At 45.2% G+C, this 17,854-nt stretch overlaps 1 protein-coding gene across 5 annotated transcripts in view; it reads left to right on the top strand.

The window, feature by feature from the left end:
• The window catches only part of ZDHHC1 (zDHHC palmitoyltransferase 1), a 95,381-nt gene that overhangs the window by 35,099 nt on the left and 42,428 nt on the right, over window positions 1-17,854 (top strand). For 4 of the 5 annotated variants that reach the window (XM_075073771.1, XM_075073774.1, XM_075073770.1 and 1 more), the window contains 4 exons: window positions 2,444-2,568; window positions 3,148-3,306; window positions 6,786-6,898; window positions 15,798-15,883. In XM_075073771.1, the coding sequence (XP_074929872.1) occupies window positions 2,444-2,568; window positions 3,148-3,306; window positions 6,786-6,898; window positions 15,798-15,883 (483 nt within the window). The remainder of the gene's footprint in view (window positions 1-2,443; window positions 2,569-3,147; window positions 3,307-6,785; window positions 6,899-15,797; window positions 15,884-17,854) is intronic. The other variant, XM_075073773.1, reaches the window with a different exon arrangement.

Genomic DNA, 17,854 nt, shown 5'->3' with positions numbered 1-17,854 from the left:
ACTGGTGTGTGGTGCGAGGGTGGCCATTTGTGCTACGGCAGGAATGGGACAGTCCGCAGCTATTCTCTCTTCTCCGCTTGTGAAGCAGTGCTAGGGGTTAGTAGGTGCCCAGGGAAAGGAGAGCAATGCTCAGGAGCTGCTCCTGGGACCACATAGGAGGGTAGGGCAGTGTTGCTCCCCTACCTGTTCTCCTTTCTAGCCAACAGAGATTCCTTGTGCCGGAGATTCATTTTCCTATCATAATCAAAATACACACTCTTTTTCTTGCTAGCAGCTCCTTTTTGGTTTAATCTTTTCGTGCTAGCGACGTGTTGAACTGCAGACTAACCAGTAAACGAGTTTATTACCCGTGTGTGTGTTTGCTGTGGGTACTTAATCTCCATGAAATCTCTATTGTAACATAGACGTTAATGTCACTTATCGTTCCTGCTTAATACTGCAAGCCTCCACAAGCAGCCAGAAAAAAAATTCTTCTGGCTACTTTTAAACCAACCCTTCTCCTCTGCTAAAAACCCTCTAGCGGGAAAGGAAAACAAGCAACTATTCCTTACTGCCTTCTGGATTTCTATCTCTTCCACATCGCTGCACACATGTAATAGCCTCTGTCCCAATTGGACCTTAGCGTCCCAAAATCTGGGTGTTAGCATGAACCCAGATGCGTAATCTCAGCTTCGGATCTATCTCGCTGCCACACATGCCAAAATTTCCAGGGGTTTTGGCGCCCTCTGGTCTCTCCCCAGACTCTTCCCGGAGAGACCCCAAGACTCCAGAAGCTCTGAGTCTTACCGGCAAGCGAAAGACTCCACTTCCCTTCCCCTTCCCTCTCCCCCTAGCTTTCCTTTCGTGGGCTTAACCTTGAGATATTGAGCCAATCTCTTTACATCCACAATACCAAAGAAGCTGTCCCCGTCTCTTCCAAGAGACAAACTCAAACACAAGGCAAACAAGCATGATTTTATCTCTCTTTCCCCCTCCACAAATTCCCTGGTGCTAGCTCGAGCTTATCCTGAGAGAAAACTCACCAAAAGACTTAAAAAGAAAACTTTAATAAAACAAAAGAAAGAATAAAGACATCAAAATTTATCTGTATCAAGATGACAATAATACAGGATCAATTGCTTAAAAGAAAAAAATGAATAAACAGTATGATTCAAAAAGATATCCAATTTGAAACATTCCAGCAAGTTACACACATGTAAATACTCCCAAACAACATAAAAGCCTATATTATTTTTCAACCTGTACTTACAAGTTGGAAACAGAAGATAAGACGATAGAAAGAACCTTCTCATAGCTGAGAGACAAACAAAAGACCCAGAGTCCAAAAATTGCCTCCCTGACTTTGAAAAACCCAGTTTCCTGATTGGTCCTCTGGTCAGGTGTTTGGTTCCCTTTGTTAACCCTTTACAGGTAAAAGAAACATTAACCCTTAGCTATCGGTTTATGGCACACCTGCTCTAAAGGGCCACAGTTTTGAGACTCCAGTACAACATATTGGACACTGGTCTAGATGGTTATCTATAGGGCCCTACCAAATTCACCGTCCATTTTGATCAATTTCATGGTGAGAGGGTTTTAAAATTGGCCAGTTTCATGTTTTCAGATGTTTTCATCTGAAATTTCAGGGTGTTGTAACCGTGGATATCCCAACCCAAAAGGTACCTGGAGGTAGGTCTGATCTCCCTGCCCCCAATCCCCTAACAGCCCTGCAGGGGAAAGACAAATCCTGTCCCTCCCCAGCCTGGCGGTGACTTGCAGCTAGGAGCCCCCCTGCTGGGGCACTCCCAGCAGCCGGGGGAGATCGAACCCATCTCCATAAGCCTCCTCCAGCAGGAACCCCTGGGGCTGCTGCCCAGCACTGGAGCTTCTTGCAGCAGGAGGAGGCACTCGGAGGTGGATCTGATCTTCCCCGAGAGCTACCATGCAGCTAGGAGCCCCCTGGCTGGGGCACTCCCAGCAGCAAGGGGGAGATCAGATTTCACGAGGAAGGGCTAATTTCACAGTCCATGACACGTTTTTCATTGCCGTGAAATTGGTAGGGTCTGATCTAGTAGCCATAACTGAGGTATCTGAGCACCAGTAAAATTATACAAAAACAACGAGGAGTCCTTGTGTCACCTTAGAGACTAACAAATGTATTTGGGCATAAGCTTTTGTGGGCTAATGAAGCGGGTTCTCGCCCACGAAAGCTTATGCTCAAATAAATTTGTTAGTCTCTAAGATGCCGCAAGGACGCCTTGCTGGTTTTGCTGATACAGACGAACACGGCTACCACTCTGAAACTAAAATGATGGCATGTATACAAAGCTGTTTTACTGCCTTTGTCTTTTTCTTCCAGTCAGTAGAGGATGGGTTGTTTATTTGTATGTATGTGGTATTGTTGAAGGAGCAGGTTTTGCGTTTTGCTCTGAAGATGCTGAGGTCTGTTATGCTTCCTTGGCAGGCTCTTTTTGAACAGCGTGATATCTGCCATCCTGGGCCTCGTCCTCCTATTGTTCATTGCGTTCTATGTCCTTGTGGAGTTCTTCGTTAACCCCATGATGCTGCGCACCAACCAGCACTTTGAAGGTATCTGGCCACTCTCTGGGTGAGAGCTGCTTCTGATCCGCGCCTCAGCTGAAATGCCTGGGCTTCAGCTGTTCGCTGGGCTTGGACTCCTTTGGGCTCTCACGTGCAAGAGTAGCCTCCAGCTCTCTACCCTGCCTCAAACTATTATGTGACTGCAACCATCTCTGTGACCCCAATGATTCCCTCCTGAGCCCAATGACTTTGCTCTCCAAGGGTGTTCTTAGACAGCCTGCAAGATCCAGAGGCACTCTGGGGCTTCAGGACAGCAGATCAGGCCTATAGCTAGCTTTTTATCGAAATTACAGTATTTCCAGCTATGAGGTTTTATTAGTGAGTGGTGTTTAATGTCTGGACAATCTGTTTCCCCCCAGTTCCTTTGTTTTCATTCCTTTACCTTCTACTCCCCCTCTTAGTTCTCTGGCCCAGTCACCTTCTTCCTCCACCTCTTAGCTCCTTACTTTCTGGCCTCACCACTTCTCTGCCCCACATCTGTCCCCACCACTGTAACTTGCTCACTCTCCTTTCCTGATGTGTGCTATTGCTGTGCTTTCATTCCATTGTTGTGTTTCTCTTTTTCAGTATTAAAGAACGACACGGACATCTGGTTTGTGTTTCTACCTGCAGCTCCCATCGAGACCCAAGCTCCTGCCATTTTGGTCTTAGCTGGGATTCTCATTCTTCTGGGCCTGTTGACTGTGATCCTGTTAGGCCACCTGCTGATCTTTCACATCTATCTTAGTAGGTATCGAAGTCTGGTTGCACTGCACTGTCCACTTGATTCTCTCTTCACTTTATGCCATACACGCATTGGGCTTTCACCTGTGTCACACACACAAATTGTGCAAGAGCACCAATGAAAGCACAGAGGTTTTGGCCCACACCTTGGCATTCCTGCCTCTCTCCTGAGCTTGTGGTTTTGCTCTGCCTTCTGTAGGATGAATAGAAGAAATCCTTGTCTCTTGCTTGTTTTTCCTGAAATGTTCTCTAACTTAAGTAAGATTCTTTTGGTACAGTTCAGAATCTAGCACAGAGAAAAGGCCCTGCAAATGCTTGGTTTGTGATGAGACAGCACAACACAGTACCTATTGGTCCATCCGGCCTGCAGGTCTGTAAACTAATATTTCATGATGTCTCTAAGACTCAAATTAGTTTTGGAGTTCTTCAGTTGTAGGACAACTCTTTACACCTCAGAGCCTTTGCCTAAATTCTCTCTAGGAATCATCACTGGTCCATCTTTCTTGGGGTGGATGGGTAGCTGCCCACTGTACCTCTCCAAAAAGAGGGAATGAAGCCACTAATGAATAAAGTGCCACCTCTGCCAGGTGGATTAGCAGCACTTGCAGTTAATGGTATTAGAGGCTGCTGATAGATCTAATAAAATGAGCATGAACACCTGACTTGTCTATCACAAGGAGATCACTGACCAAGGATACTGATGCTCTCTCATTGCTCTACCCAGGTTTGAATTCAGAGTTACCCTTCTGCAACCATTTCAGTAACCTTCTCCAGAACTACCCTGTGAAAAAGGTTTAAGACTGGGCAGTAGCCGCTAAGTCCTTAATTCAAGTGATGGCTTCTTGAATTTAAGGCTGAAAGGAGACAATAAACTGTCTAACTAAACTGTTAACACATTGGAGTCTCTTGGTTACTATAATAACACAGGCCTTTTATTTAAATAAAAAGAACTGTATAACTCCTTTTCCATTAGGAATATCAACTTCTTGATTGTGTTCCCCTGATAAACATTGTGAAAATTGCACTGCATTTGCCCAAAGTGAGATTTGGAGGAGGAAGTAGATGGACGCACAGTGGAGAGGCTACTTACAGTCTCTCCCATCTTCTGCCTCATCCAGGAGGTGCATTCCCATTTAAAAGTAAAGATGGCACTGAGAACCTCTCCAAGTACCCTTTAATCAGTCTCCAGCAACAATGAAGCTGACAACTCCCTGCTGGTTTTCACCAGTCATAAGCAGAAAGATCTACCTTGCAAGCTGCAGTTGTCAGTGGTAGCAGAGTGGAAGGGAAGTTGAGTGTACCAGTACTGGAATAATGATAACAGCTGGAAAATGAAAGGGCCATTTTAGTAATATAGAAAAGACTAAAAACGAAATAAATGATGTGGCTGTATCAGAAAAAGTTCCCTATGGCTAGAATCTATTTAGTTAAGTGCAGATCTAATGCAGGCTATGTGGTTACTGTATTGTGCACAGTTTCCACAAGGTGGTGCTGATTTATTGGGATTAGGCTCATGGAATCATAGATTCATGGGGTTAGAAGGGACCACAAGCGTCATTTAGTCTAATCCCCTGCCGAGATGCAGAATTTGTTGTCTCAAAACCATCCAAGACAGCTGGCTCCAGCTGCCTTTTGAAAACCTCCAGTGAAGGACCTTCCGCAACCTCCCTAGGAAGTCTGTGCCATTGTCCTACTGTTCTTCCAGTTAGGATTTTTTTCCTGAGATTTAATCTAAATGTGCTGTGCTGTAGTTTTAACCCATTGCCTCTTGTCCTGCCCTCTGTAGATGAATAGCATCAGGCCCCACTGACTTGAATTCGTTCAAATTGGTCAGAAGATCTCTGATATAGTCTTTGCTTATCCCATTTGGCATCCCTTTCCCTGTATTGTCTGTGATGACTTTGCTAGTCATCCAATCACATGTTGTTTTTTGTGAGAAGACTCAAGCGAAGTAGGCATTGAGCAGCTCTGTTTTTCTAGCATTTTCCATTACCAGCTCATCTTCTCCAGTGAGCAGCAGATTCACACTGTCCTTAATCTTTCTTTTTTGTCTAACATATTTGAAGAACTTCTTGTTGTCGCTAACATTCCTTGCCAGCTGTAACTCATTCTTTGCCTTGGCTTTCCTGGTTTTGTCCCTGCATACTCTCACTATTCCCATGTATACTTCCTTGGTGACATGCCCCTCCTTCCATTCCCTGTATGTATCCTTTTTGGTTTTTAGGTAGCATTGGCCTCCTGTGGCTCATCTGATCTTTCCTCTGCATCAGAATAGCTTGATGTTGAGCCTCTTGTATTACATCTTTTCGGAACTGCTAGCATCCTTTGACTCCTTTTCTTCCTAACTGGGCTTTCCATGGAACCTTGCCTGCTATTTCTCTGAGTTGGTTGAAATCTGCCTTTCTGAAGTCCAGTGTCCTTGTTTTGCTGTTCTCATGTCCTGCTTTCCATAGGATCTTGAATTCTATCAGATCATGGTCACTTCCTCCCAAGTTCCCAACCACCTTCACATTCGCAACTAATTCCTCCTTTCTGGTCAAAACCAGATTCAAAATGGATGACCCCCAGTAGCTGTTTCCTCAGTTTGCTGGATCAGAAAATTGTCCTCTACACATGCTAAGAATTTGCTGGACATATCATGTTTTACTGTAACAGTCTTCCAACAGATATCAGGGAAGTTAAAATCCCCCATTAAAACTAGCTGAAGTATGTTAGCTAAAATATTGTTACCTGCTGTAGAATGACTCATCCACTTCCTCTTTCTGATTTGGTGGTCTATACTAGACCCCCACCATAACATTAGTACTATTCTTTTCCCTTTTTATCCTCACCCAGAGCCTTCCAGCAGGTCTGTTGCTCACTTCCTCTTGGAAGTGTATACATTCTTGACATACAATGCAACACCTCCTTCTTTTACCCCCGTATCTGTCTTTTCAGAACAAGCTGTATCCCTCAATGCTGATATTCCAATCATGGGAGTTGTCCCACCAAGTCTCTGTAATGCCTATTAAGTCATAATTTTCTTCATATACCATGATTTCCATTCATCCTGCTTGTTCCCCATACTTCTTGCATTTGTATATAGACGTCGAAGATATTTTGAAGACTGGGTCAGGGGAAATACAATTTCCCAAATATTAAAAAAATTATTCTTGTGGCCTGTTTATGGCAAGCTCTAGCAACAGCTGAAGTATAGCAAGGAATATTCCCTATCTGAAAGTTGCTGCCTTTCAGTGTCACAGTGAAAGTTGGTTTAGATTTGGCTGGGTCAGGAGGATTTAAAAAGTCTTTCTTTGTGCAAATGAAGTACAATTTTCAGAATGATTGTAGTATTTTTACCAGCTCCTTCTGCCATTCAAAGGGAAAGTAGACTTTGCTGTGTGTGCATCCACACTTAACTAAGCAGCCTAGTAATTCTAATGCTCCTAATGAGAAAGCAGACAGAGTTCCACATGCTGAAATGTCTATTTGTTTCATCCCAGTGTGGAACAAATTGACCACCTATGAGTACATTGTGCAGCAGCGACCCCGACAAGAGATGAAAGAGGTCAACAAACAGCTGGAGTCTTGTCCTCCCCCGGTGAGGCCCACTCAGGTATTGATTGTGCTTTCAGCCTTTCTTTTTCAAAAAAACCTTTTGTTTGCTGCGGAATGTTTTGGTGCATTTCAGTGGGAAATCCAGATTCATCCAGAATCTCTGCTCAGGATGTTAGGCAGGTGCTGAAGGCAGGATTTTTGAGGTACTTTGGTAGAGTTGTGTGGGGCTCCAAACAGGAGTAGCAGTTTATACTTGAAGTCCATTGACAGAGGTATACAAGGCTCCAGGACTGGACTAGCACAGAGAAAGCATCATTTTGGGAATACCACGTAGCAAGTTGTTCCATCTAGGAAAGAAAGAGTGTAAATCATGTTTGGAGAGTAGCCAGTGATTCCCCATAGTCTTAAATTTAACACCAGAGTCAAAGGTGAGTTTCAGGGATCTTATCAAAACATGTGCACTGGTGTGTTATACTCTGTTACTAAAACATGTCTCCATATTTTACAAATCCTTTTGGGTTATGTTATAAATTGGGAGATTTCTCGTCTTTTCTTCTGCAGGAAGGCAATTCCTTGTGTCTCTTACCTAGTCCCGTACAGCTAAATTACCTGTTACTAGAACTGCTTTGATGTTCTGTAAGAAATAATTATTTGACTTCTCTCCATCCTTAATTCATCTGGAGACATGAAAAATAGTATACGGTAATGTAAATAAAGATGGCATTTTAATGCATTTGAACACAAGGTAAAGCTACAATTGTCGCTTCCGGCGCACACTTCCAGACGTTGGAACGTTTAACTTCACATTGCATATGTTCTTATTTATTATTTGGTTGTGTCTCGAGGCCATAACTGAAATCTGAGCCCCATTTGTGCTACACACTGTATAAACAGTGTAAGAAGAGACAGATTCTACCTCAAAGAATCTAAATAGACGAGACAAGGGATGAGTGGAAAGGGATATTAGACACAAGCAGTGCACACAGCGTGAAGCATGGCATATATCAGGCTAGTGCCATGATATCTGGGGGGAAGAGGGTAGCTTTGTGAGGAGATTAGCTAAACTGAAAGGAAGAGGGAGGAGACACTAGGAAATTAAAAACACCACACGCTGAGCATAGAGCTATGCTGAGCTAACCCCTGGTTGCAGACAGCGCTATGTCAACAGGAGGGCTTCTCTCGTCAACATAGCTACCTCCTCACGAGGAGGTGGAGTACCTCCACCAATGAGAGAAGCCCTCCTGTTGGCATAGGTGGCATCTTCTCTGATGCGCGACAGCAGTGCAGCTGTGCTGTTGCAGCTTTTTAAGTGCGACCTGCCACACACCACCACCTCCCCAAGCAGCACTGAGCCATGGCTGATGTATTGATGTTGGTGCAGCACGAATGTAAACACTGTGTTACCTGTGTCAACCCTAACGTTTTCCAGCAGCTTTCCCACAATGCCAGACACTGACTGCTTTAGGCATAATTGTGAGCTCCACTGTCCAGGGGTCACAGAGACCAGAAGGCCCCCTGCCCCTTTAAAGCCCTGCGGATTTTTGAAACACTTTATCCTGATTGCTCAGCTTGGCAAACACACCTAACAGCTCACCTTTCTTGTGTGCAGCTGACCATGATGGCTACACACTCCATTCAGGCTCTGACTTGGAGTAGATAGGAGATATTGGATCACTGGGGTCTGTGGGGAGAAGAGGCTGTGCAGACACAGCTACAGACCAGCCATAGAAACATCAACATCTAGGAGCAGATTGCAAGGGGTGTGACAGGAATCAGCAGCAGTACAGTGTGAAAGCAAAGGAATTGTGGCAGGCATATCACAAGGCCAGGGAGACGGAGAGTTGATCCAATGCCAAGCCGCAGACCTGATGCTTTTACAAGGAGCTGCATGCCGTACCTGGCAGAGACACCACTGCCACCCTGCACACCACCGTGGATACTTCCAAGGAGTCCATGCCACAGGGCCCTGAAGATGAGGAGGAGGAAGAGGAGGATAGGAGTTGTGACCTGGGAGTCCAGCTGTGCCATGAGCCAGGACCTGTTTGAGACTCCACTGCAGTCTAGTCAGTCCCAGCAGATGAGCACAAGCCAGCCCAATGCAGGAGAATGACCCTCTGGTAAGTCTGTACATTTATTTCCCATTACAGCAGGCACAATTGCAGCACACAGACTAGCAGCATAAGGGCCTGGGTAGCTTTGGGATGCCAGTAGCAGGTGTGCTCTCTGTGTATTTGTTACCCTCAGGCGTGAGGTATCAGCTAAAGTCACCACCACGTGTGGAAAATGGTGCCAGTATTCAGTGTCATTGCCCTATACTTATAGTTTCATGCAACCTAGCAATTCCCTTCTCATTTCCCTCACACCTGGAGGGCCGTAGTCATTGTGGCTGGTGCTGTGAGTGGCACTGCAGACAAGTGCTCTGAAGCAGAAGTGTCAATAAGCATGTCTTGCTTAAAACTTTAGGGGAGCCAAGGGAAGGGAGTTCTGAATATTAACTTTCATTTTCTGTTTTGACTGTAGTGACAATTGTACCTTTTTGTGTTTTATCTGCAGCTGTTGTGGCCTGGAGAGGTTCCCCTCCACACCAATAGAATATATGAACCAAATAAGGAGGAGAAAGATAGGGACTCAGAATGACATGTTCAATGAGATCCTGCAAGTCAGTGCTGCTTCAGACCATGAGCACAGAGCCTGGAGGATGAACATTGCAGAGAGCCTGGAGAAGGAAAGAGTGGAGCGGAGAAAGGCCCAGGTGTCTCATCAGGAAAAGGAGAGGAAGATGCACCAGGACATAATGGGCCTTCTCCACCAGGAAACACAGCTGCTGCAGACTCTTGTGGAACCTACAGGTTCAACAATCCCAGGCTCACCTCCATTTGCAGTCCATGGAGAACTCCACTGCTGCACCTCTCTGCCCTACCACTCAACTTCCACATGGCATCAGGGGCCTCAGCCCTATCTCTGCCTCTCCATGCAGGAGGACATTAAGGACAACCACAGCTTCACATAGGCTGACCTGTGAAAGACATGGTAGCTTTATGTGTAGCTAAAATGGACATGAATGTTCTTTCCCATTGTTAACTTCTGGTCTATTAAATTATTAAGTTTTTAATGTATTTGCTTTTAAATTGCACAGATTTTTCTTTGCACTGATTTTGTTACTCGATAAAGTTATATTATTTGGAAAAGAATTCATCTTTATTAGTTCACAACATACGCTGTAAAATGTCTAGCAGTTCTGAAAGCACCTCCCTTCTGGTTACTGTGTAGTGTGACACAACTCATAGGATCAGTGACAAACACAGTGTAATAATCATAAATGTACAGCAAGCGCTGCCAAATTAATAGCTGCATGGACAATGTTATATTCATACATGTCCACCAAGGACCACACCATCCCTAACAGGCCCCAAAACAGCAGGCTTAGATAGAGAACTATACACCACTGCGGCTCACTGTTCAAGTGTTTATTCAAAGCCTTCCTGTGCCGTATAGCTCTGTTGAGCTCTTCTAATAGCCTTTGTGTCTGGCTGTTCAAATTCAGCAGGCAGCTGCTATATGCCTGCCCACCCTCCACCCCAGCTGCAGCTTCCCCCCCTTTGCCTCACAGATATTATGCAGGACATAGCAGGCATCTGTACCCACTGGGATATTTTTGTCACTGAGGTCAAATCTTGTGAGTTAACAGTGCCAGAGTCCCTTCAAGCAACCAAAGGCACATTAAACTGTCATTCTGCATCTGGTGAGGTGGTAGTTAAAGCGTTGCTTGATGCTGTGAAGGTGAGTGGTGAGCTGGGGGAGCAAGGGGTAAACTTGGTTGGCAAGGATCACTATTGGCATTTCAACGTTGCCAGCGGCAATCTGCTCGTTGGGAAAGAAAGTCCCTGCTTGCAGCTTTATGAACAGCCCTGTGTTTTTAAAGATGTGAGTGTCGTGCATCTTCCCTGAGCAGCCGACACTGATATCGGTGAAGCATCCCTGGTGATCCACCAGTGGTTGCACAACCATAAAAAAGTAGCCCTTTCTGTTGATGTACTCTGTGGCAAGGTCTTCTGATGCCAGAATAGGGATATGTGTGCTGTCTTTTGCGCCACCATAGCTCAAAGATCCCATTGCTGCAAAACCATCCACTATGGCCTGCATGTTACTGAGAGTCCCAGTCCTGCATAGCAGAAGGCAATTAATGACACTGCACACTTGCATGATACCGGTCTCTGCAGTGGATTTTCCAATTCTAAAATGATTTCCCACTGACTGGTAGCAATCTGACGTTGCAAGTTTCCACAGTTCAATCACCACTTGCTTCTCTACTGTCAGGGCAGCTGTGAAATTCTGCTGTTTCTGTGCTGGAGGGCTGGGGAAGGCTTGGCACACAGATCCAGGAATGCGGCCTTGCATATCCAAAAGTTCTGCTCATGATCCCAAGCCTGCATTACAGTGCAACTCCAACAGTCCGTGCTCATTTCTTGGGCCCAGAAGCAGCGCTCCACCATCTGCAGCTGCTCCGTGAGCACCACCATCAACCTTTAATTGAGTCTCGCTGTGTCACACAGCAGTCTGTCCTCCAAGGAATCGTCCTGTTCCCCCGCTGATTTGGTTATTCTTGTGGTTCTGCAAATTCCAGAGGATTGTGCGTCCTGTGCTTGCAGTGCTTATGACAATAGTGCAGAGCTGTACATGCCCCGTGCTTCTGTCAGAGATGGTGGTACCAAGGGGGGCTGCATGAGTTCATGGAATTTTGAAAACTGGTGTGAAAATTGTGGGATATAGCGGACTATGGAATAGAGACAGTTGCATGCTGGTAAGCTGATCCCTTGCTCCCTGTCACCCTGTGCAATTCATTGCCAAAACTTTCCTGGATGGTGGTGGGTTACATGCTGGGATATCTACCCATGGTGTACCGCACTACATTGACACAAGCACTCCTGGTGAGTACGCACAGCACCAGTGCAAGGAGTCAAGTAGGTATGCACACAAACAATATACTATGTGCGGTGGCTTTATGCCAGTGTAACTTGCGATGACAAAAGTTTGTAGTGTAGGCATGGCCTTGACCTTGGAATGTGCAGCGAAGGCTGTGGAAGCTGTGAAAAGAGTACCCTGGCATTATTCATGTATGGTAGGTTTGGGATATCTGGTTAATTTGAAGCACTACACAGTCATGGCGGTAATATTTATTTTATGTTGCTGCAGAGGTGGAGGCTAAGTTTTCTGACCACTATGTTGCTGGGAGGGGGTTTTGGATAATCTAAGGCAGATTCTTCTGCCCTCCTAGATGGAGGAGACTAAAGAACTGTGTCCTATTACGTGATGCTCTGAGCCAAAGAGGGGTTTATGGCTGTGTTGTGCAGTATTCCTCTTGTGAGAGTTCATCCCATTTACTAGCTGTCAGGTCTGCCTCCATTTGTTTTTGCTGGTCAGCCCTTATGCCTTACTCCAGGGGTGGCCACCCTGAGCCTGAGAAGGAGCCAGAATTTAACAGTATACACTGCCAAAGAGCCACAGTAATACGTCATCAGCTCCATATCAGCTTCCCCACCCTGCTCCCAGCACCTCCCACCCACTGGCAGGCCCACCGATCAGTGCCTTCCCTCCCTCCCCACATCTCCTGATCAGCTGTTTTGTATGATTAAGGAGGCTCTGGTGGGGAGGAGCGAGGGCATTGCAGGTTCAGGGTAGGGGGCAGGAAGGAGTGGAGTAGGGGATGGGCCTGTGGCGGAGCCATAGGTTGAGCAATGAGAACCCTCTGGCACATGGGAAAGTTGGTGCCTGTAGCTCCAGCCCCAGAATCAATGCCTATACAAGGAGCTGCATATTAACTTCTGAAGAGCTGCATGTGGCTCCGGAGCCACAGGTTGGCCGCCCCTGCCTTACTCTGTTCAGGTGTCATGTGACCTTTATGGTTATATGTGACTTACAGACTAGAATGAATGAAGTGGGTTTTAGAAAGCTTTTTTTCCTCTAGGAGAGTGTTGCTCCGAAAATTCCTGAGATGTGTCCTTTGTTAACCTTACTGGTGTTGCCAGGCCTGCGTTGTTGTTCACTCATGTGTTTGCATTCTGTGGACATAGCAGAGAATGTTTTCCAAGAATGTGTGATGCAACAGATGATCAGTGTTCCTCTTGTCTTAATGGGTAGCTTCTTTGTCTGTAGGACAACAGAATACTTTCCCTAGTGATGAAAGATTATACAGATCAACATGAGAGGAAAACTGGAGAGCTTTGTCACTAACACATTTCTCACCCAACTCTGTTAAGGGAGAAGATGTCGCACTTTGTTACTGAGCAATAACTGGATAGCAGATTGTAGGGTTGAACTCAGCATTGAGAAACCCCTTCTTTGTATACACTGAGCCCTAATCACTCCCAATAGCTGTGCCCTGTAATGGCCAGTCTTGCTTGGATCTCTCCAAGAGCAGCTCTTTTCAGCCACAAGGTGGTTTTCTCTGAAAAGATCTAAATCTCTCCTGCCTTGGTGTGAGATTGTCTCTTACTGTGGCCTCCCTGTTGCCTCATTTGACATATATAGCCTGCTCATACAATGTGAACAGCTAGGTAATTGCACGCTCCCAAAGTGGTTTGTTGACTTGAAGAAGTTCATATATTTAAAATCTACTAAGCCAATTATTTTCAAACTTGTCTTGATATTTAAAAAACGGTTCAATAGTTCTAGAGGTATGAACATTTAAAATTTAAGATGAGCATTTTTGAAAAGTTTTGGCAGCTCTGAAGTATTCTGTTTTGCTTTCCTTTAATCAGAAGGTAAGATGGTACCAGGACTTAAGACATTCAGACCAAGATTTTCAGTGCCTACTGTTTTGGGTGCCTGACTTGAGACTGATTTTCAGAGGCTGGGTGCTCAGAATTTTCTGAAGAGCAAGCCCCTTCAAAATTTCCCAAAGTGGGTGTGACAGAATGCACCCCCGTATTCACACCTTACACACTAGTGTAATAATCTTTGTACCTTTATGCCTTGTGAGGTATCATTTAAAACCCATAACTTGCTGGTCAGTATTGTCATGGTGAAATATAGGTAGCAACATTGTATGTGAAGTTATAAGATTCCTCTTGTATGGTGTTATTAGCACATGTTCCAAATCCCACAGCCCAGCCCAGGCAGAAGTTGGCAAACAGGTCTATCCTAAACAAGGGAATGTGGACTTGCCTTAATTTGCATTTAAGCAGTAAACAGAATCATCAAGCATAAAGGGGAATGGAGGAAACAAAAAGAAACCCTCATATGACCATACATCGGTGAAAAAACTCAGGAGGGAACATCCTTCCACACGGACTCTTTGTCTTCTGGGTCTCAACTGAAAATGCTTTTCAAGAGGGGGACAGACACTTATAAAAGGAGAGGCAAACAGCCCATGACACTTCTCTCCCTCCCTATCCGTTTCACTCTTTGCATCTGAAAAGACAAAAGAAGCAGCCGTTGAACTTTGGGGTAGGGATCCTGCTTAGAGGTTTGGTCAGTATGGCTATTGGAAGCATGTGATGAGGAACTTTGCTTTAAATCTAATGTAGTTTGTTAAGTTAGGCAGTAAAAAGCGTTTTATCTTTTATTTTTCTTTTAACCATTTCTGACTCTTATGCCTCATTGCTTGTACTCACTTAGAATCTCTCTCTTTATAGTTAATAAACTTTCTTTATTGTTTTACCCAATCCAGTGTATTTAAATTAAAGTGTCTGGGTATCTCTATTTAAAAGTAATAAGCTGGTGTATATGATTTGTGTAAAGAAATAATAGTCTTAATATATTTGGACTGTCCGGAGAGGGCTGGGCAGTGCAAGATATTCATTTCTGGGGGATAATCGGGCAGTGTTGGGGTTGCTCTGGAGAAGTAACCAAGGCTGGAGAGAGCCAGAGTGTAGTGTGGCTGGGAAGTTGCAGTTTCACACAGACGCTCAGGGTGTGACGTATGTTGGAAGGCTGTTTGTAAGCGGCCCCGGTTGGACCTACTGCAGCAAGGCATTGTAAGGCACCCAAGGTTGCAGGGCAGCGGTGACATAGCCCCTGGCTGGTCTGAATTGCATCTTGGTATGTCACAATGGGCACCCAAAGTCACTATCACTTTTAACAATCTTGCCATCATAACTTTAAATCGACTGTAGTGATTTTCATTAAGCTTTTCTTTAAAGCCTCCATGAAACCTACAAGCTAAATCAGTTTTGGAGAAGACTGGCTTGGTGGTAGTTCAAGTTTCAAATGAGTTGGAAAAAGTGAACTGAACTGAGGTGTCTCAGCCCTGGCTTTCCAGAACCAAGCCTGTCTTCTCTGATGGCTACCTACCAATCTTGGTGCTTTTGTATTCTGGCCATCTCCATTGCATAGTGACGTTTATTTATTTATTTATTGGGATGGTGGGTAGGTTGGGGGGCCATCCCCTTAATCCAGTTATTGGGATTTAAAAGATTTATTAACTCAACCCTCTTGTATATTGACACCATAATGTAAAATGTAAATTCCAGATCATATATTATCTTGGATATATGTACATCTACAAAAACATTTGTCCAAAGGAGTAGCATTAACTTTCACTGTTGCAGTTCCTGGCCTTTGCACACTTCTCTTTGAAACATCAATGTTGATTTAACAGAGATTTTTGTATTTAATATTTGAATAACTTTTTCTTTAATCCAGCTGTTTGGGTCTGGTGAAAATTTTTCTGAGGGACTTTTTTTAAGGTCCAAAGAAACTGAGGTTGGTGTTCATTTCTCCATTCTGATTGAACTGCAGATCTAGTCTCAGTTGATTGATCTGGTCGGTATTTCATATAGTGGGGTCTTATTAAACAATAGACCCCACTGATATGTCTCATTTGCTGGCTGGCTGAGCAGAAAGCCTTCCTTCCGACTTGTGATTAAGGGGAAAAACCCGCTCCTTAACCCTGCTGATGTGTGTCCTTCATCAGGTGCCCATATAGTTTTATTAATGTTTATTCTTGTTCTTTTCAGGAAGTGGATTTTTATGCAGGAAACCTTGGCTACACCAACCCTGAGATACAGGTGGAAGACTTGTCAACAGTGACATCAGGCAGAGAGTGAGTACAACTAACGCTAGCAGAGGTTTCCTGGCATGATGTGTGCTGTGTATGAAATTGACACCCAAGTCACCCTCTGTGACCCCAGTGGAGGTAAAAGTGCTTAGGAGACTGAAGCAATGCATTTGTGTGTTCGAGCATGCAATGCTTTAACCTTGGAAACTGCCTAAGAGAGTGTAAAGACCTCCAGAGGTTCTTTAACCTACCAGGAAAACATCTTTTCTAGAACTCTCTAATGCAGGAGTGGGCAAACTACGGCCTGCGGTCCGGATCCAGCCCCTCAGGGCTTTGGATCCGGCCCATGGGATTGCCCCCTGTTGCACTGTGGGCCCCGTGCCGCTCTCAGAAGCAGCCAGCACCACATCCCTTTGGCCCCCGTGTGGGGGGCAGAGGGCACCGAGCGTTACCTCCAGGCACCGGCCCCCGCAGCTCCCATTGTCCGGGAACGGGGAACTGCGGCCAATGGGAGCTTTGGGAGAGGTACCTGGAGGTGCGGCAAGGGCAGCCCTTGGCCCAAAAAGTTTGCCCACCCCTGCTCCAGCAGGACTGTCTTAAATTAAAATTTCTTATGGGATCTTTGCTATTGAAAATTCTGCTTGTGGTCTTGAAAAATTCTGTGCACTCTGACTGAAAAGCAGAACACTAAGCTTTGTTCTCCAGTAGGGGTGTGCACTTGCCTTTGGAATACATGGAAGCTCCACAGGCAGGTCTGAGAACATGACTGGGATCGGAGAGCTTTCAGATAGAAGCAGGAAGCAACTGGGTATCTGAGACTGCCTTACCATGAAAAGGGCTCTGCTGTCCTGAGAGTTTGCCACCCAACTCTCATTAGATTTTTACCTGTCCTTGGGCACCATGTCATGAAACCTCTGCAGTACAGCATGTTGACAGAAAACTGCCCTGGGTAAGAAGCGGTGATCTTTACTGCCTGGCTGGTTAATATAAACACATGAGGAAAATACTCTTTACTTCTGCCGTAGGGGTCAACTGGCAGAGACGACTTCTTCGTATCCAAGTATCTTTTAGTGAAACTGTAGGGGATTCTATCCTTCCATCATGCACTGTGACGAGGTTGCACCTCCCTTCATGCCTTCCAGCTGTTCTCTCTGAATGATGGCAGTGCCATCCAACATCTACCTCCAGAAGAGACAGGCATGACCTAGTAGTCTGAGCTTGGGCCTGGGAGCCAGGAACTTCTGCATTCTAATCTTGGCTCTGATGCTGATTCACTCTGTGGCCTTGGACGAGTGACTTAACTTTTGTACATCAGTCTCCCTACCTGTAAATTGGGGATAATAGTCACCTAGCTCACAGGGGTGCCATGATGATTAATGAGTTAGGGTTTGTATAGTGCTTTGAAGGCAGAAGAGTGCTCGGTACTCTTATTCTATATGGTGGGGCTGAACCCTGATTTCTATATCTGAGGTGCTTTTGATTCTCTTTGCCTAACAAGTTTCCCCACAGCTCCTCCAGGTATCTCAGGATCAATAAATGTTTAATAAAACTGACTTTAATTCAAGCCTGAATATGTTTACCTAGGGAAGGGGTTTGTGTGAGTGAGGGAGCAGTGAGAGCATGTTGTTAATGTAAGTGGAAGGAGGTATGTGTGTCTAGGAAACCTGCTTTGTTATGCTTCCCCTCCAGCCTCTCTCTGCACCCAGGACTACAACATCAGGCCAGGCCATCCAGGGAAGGGATAGAGAGGAGAGGAGAAAAAGGACAGAGAGGAATGTATGCCACTACTTCTATGCAGTTAGGACAGTAGGAAAAGCCAGAATTGGACAACTGGATACACTCCATCCCAAGTATATAAAGTGGAGTGCCCCAGGGGTCAGTCCTGGGGCTGTTTTTGTTCAATATCTTCATTAATGATCTGGAGGATGGCGTGGATTGCACTCTCAGCAAGTTTGCAGATGACACTAAACTTGGAGGAGTGGTAGATATGCTGGAGGGTAGGGATAGGATACAGAG

Source organism: Chelonoidis abingdonii, chromosome 19, assembly GCF_003597395.2.
Source record: "Chelonoidis abingdonii isolate Lonesome George chromosome 19, CheloAbing_2.0, whole genome shotgun sequence".
Classification (NCBI taxonomy): domain Eukaryota; kingdom Metazoa; phylum Chordata; order Testudines; family Testudinidae; genus Chelonoidis; species Chelonoidis abingdonii.
The sequence above is the reverse complement of the archived record's forward strand: the minus strand, read 5'-3'. Positions and strand labels throughout refer to the sequence as shown.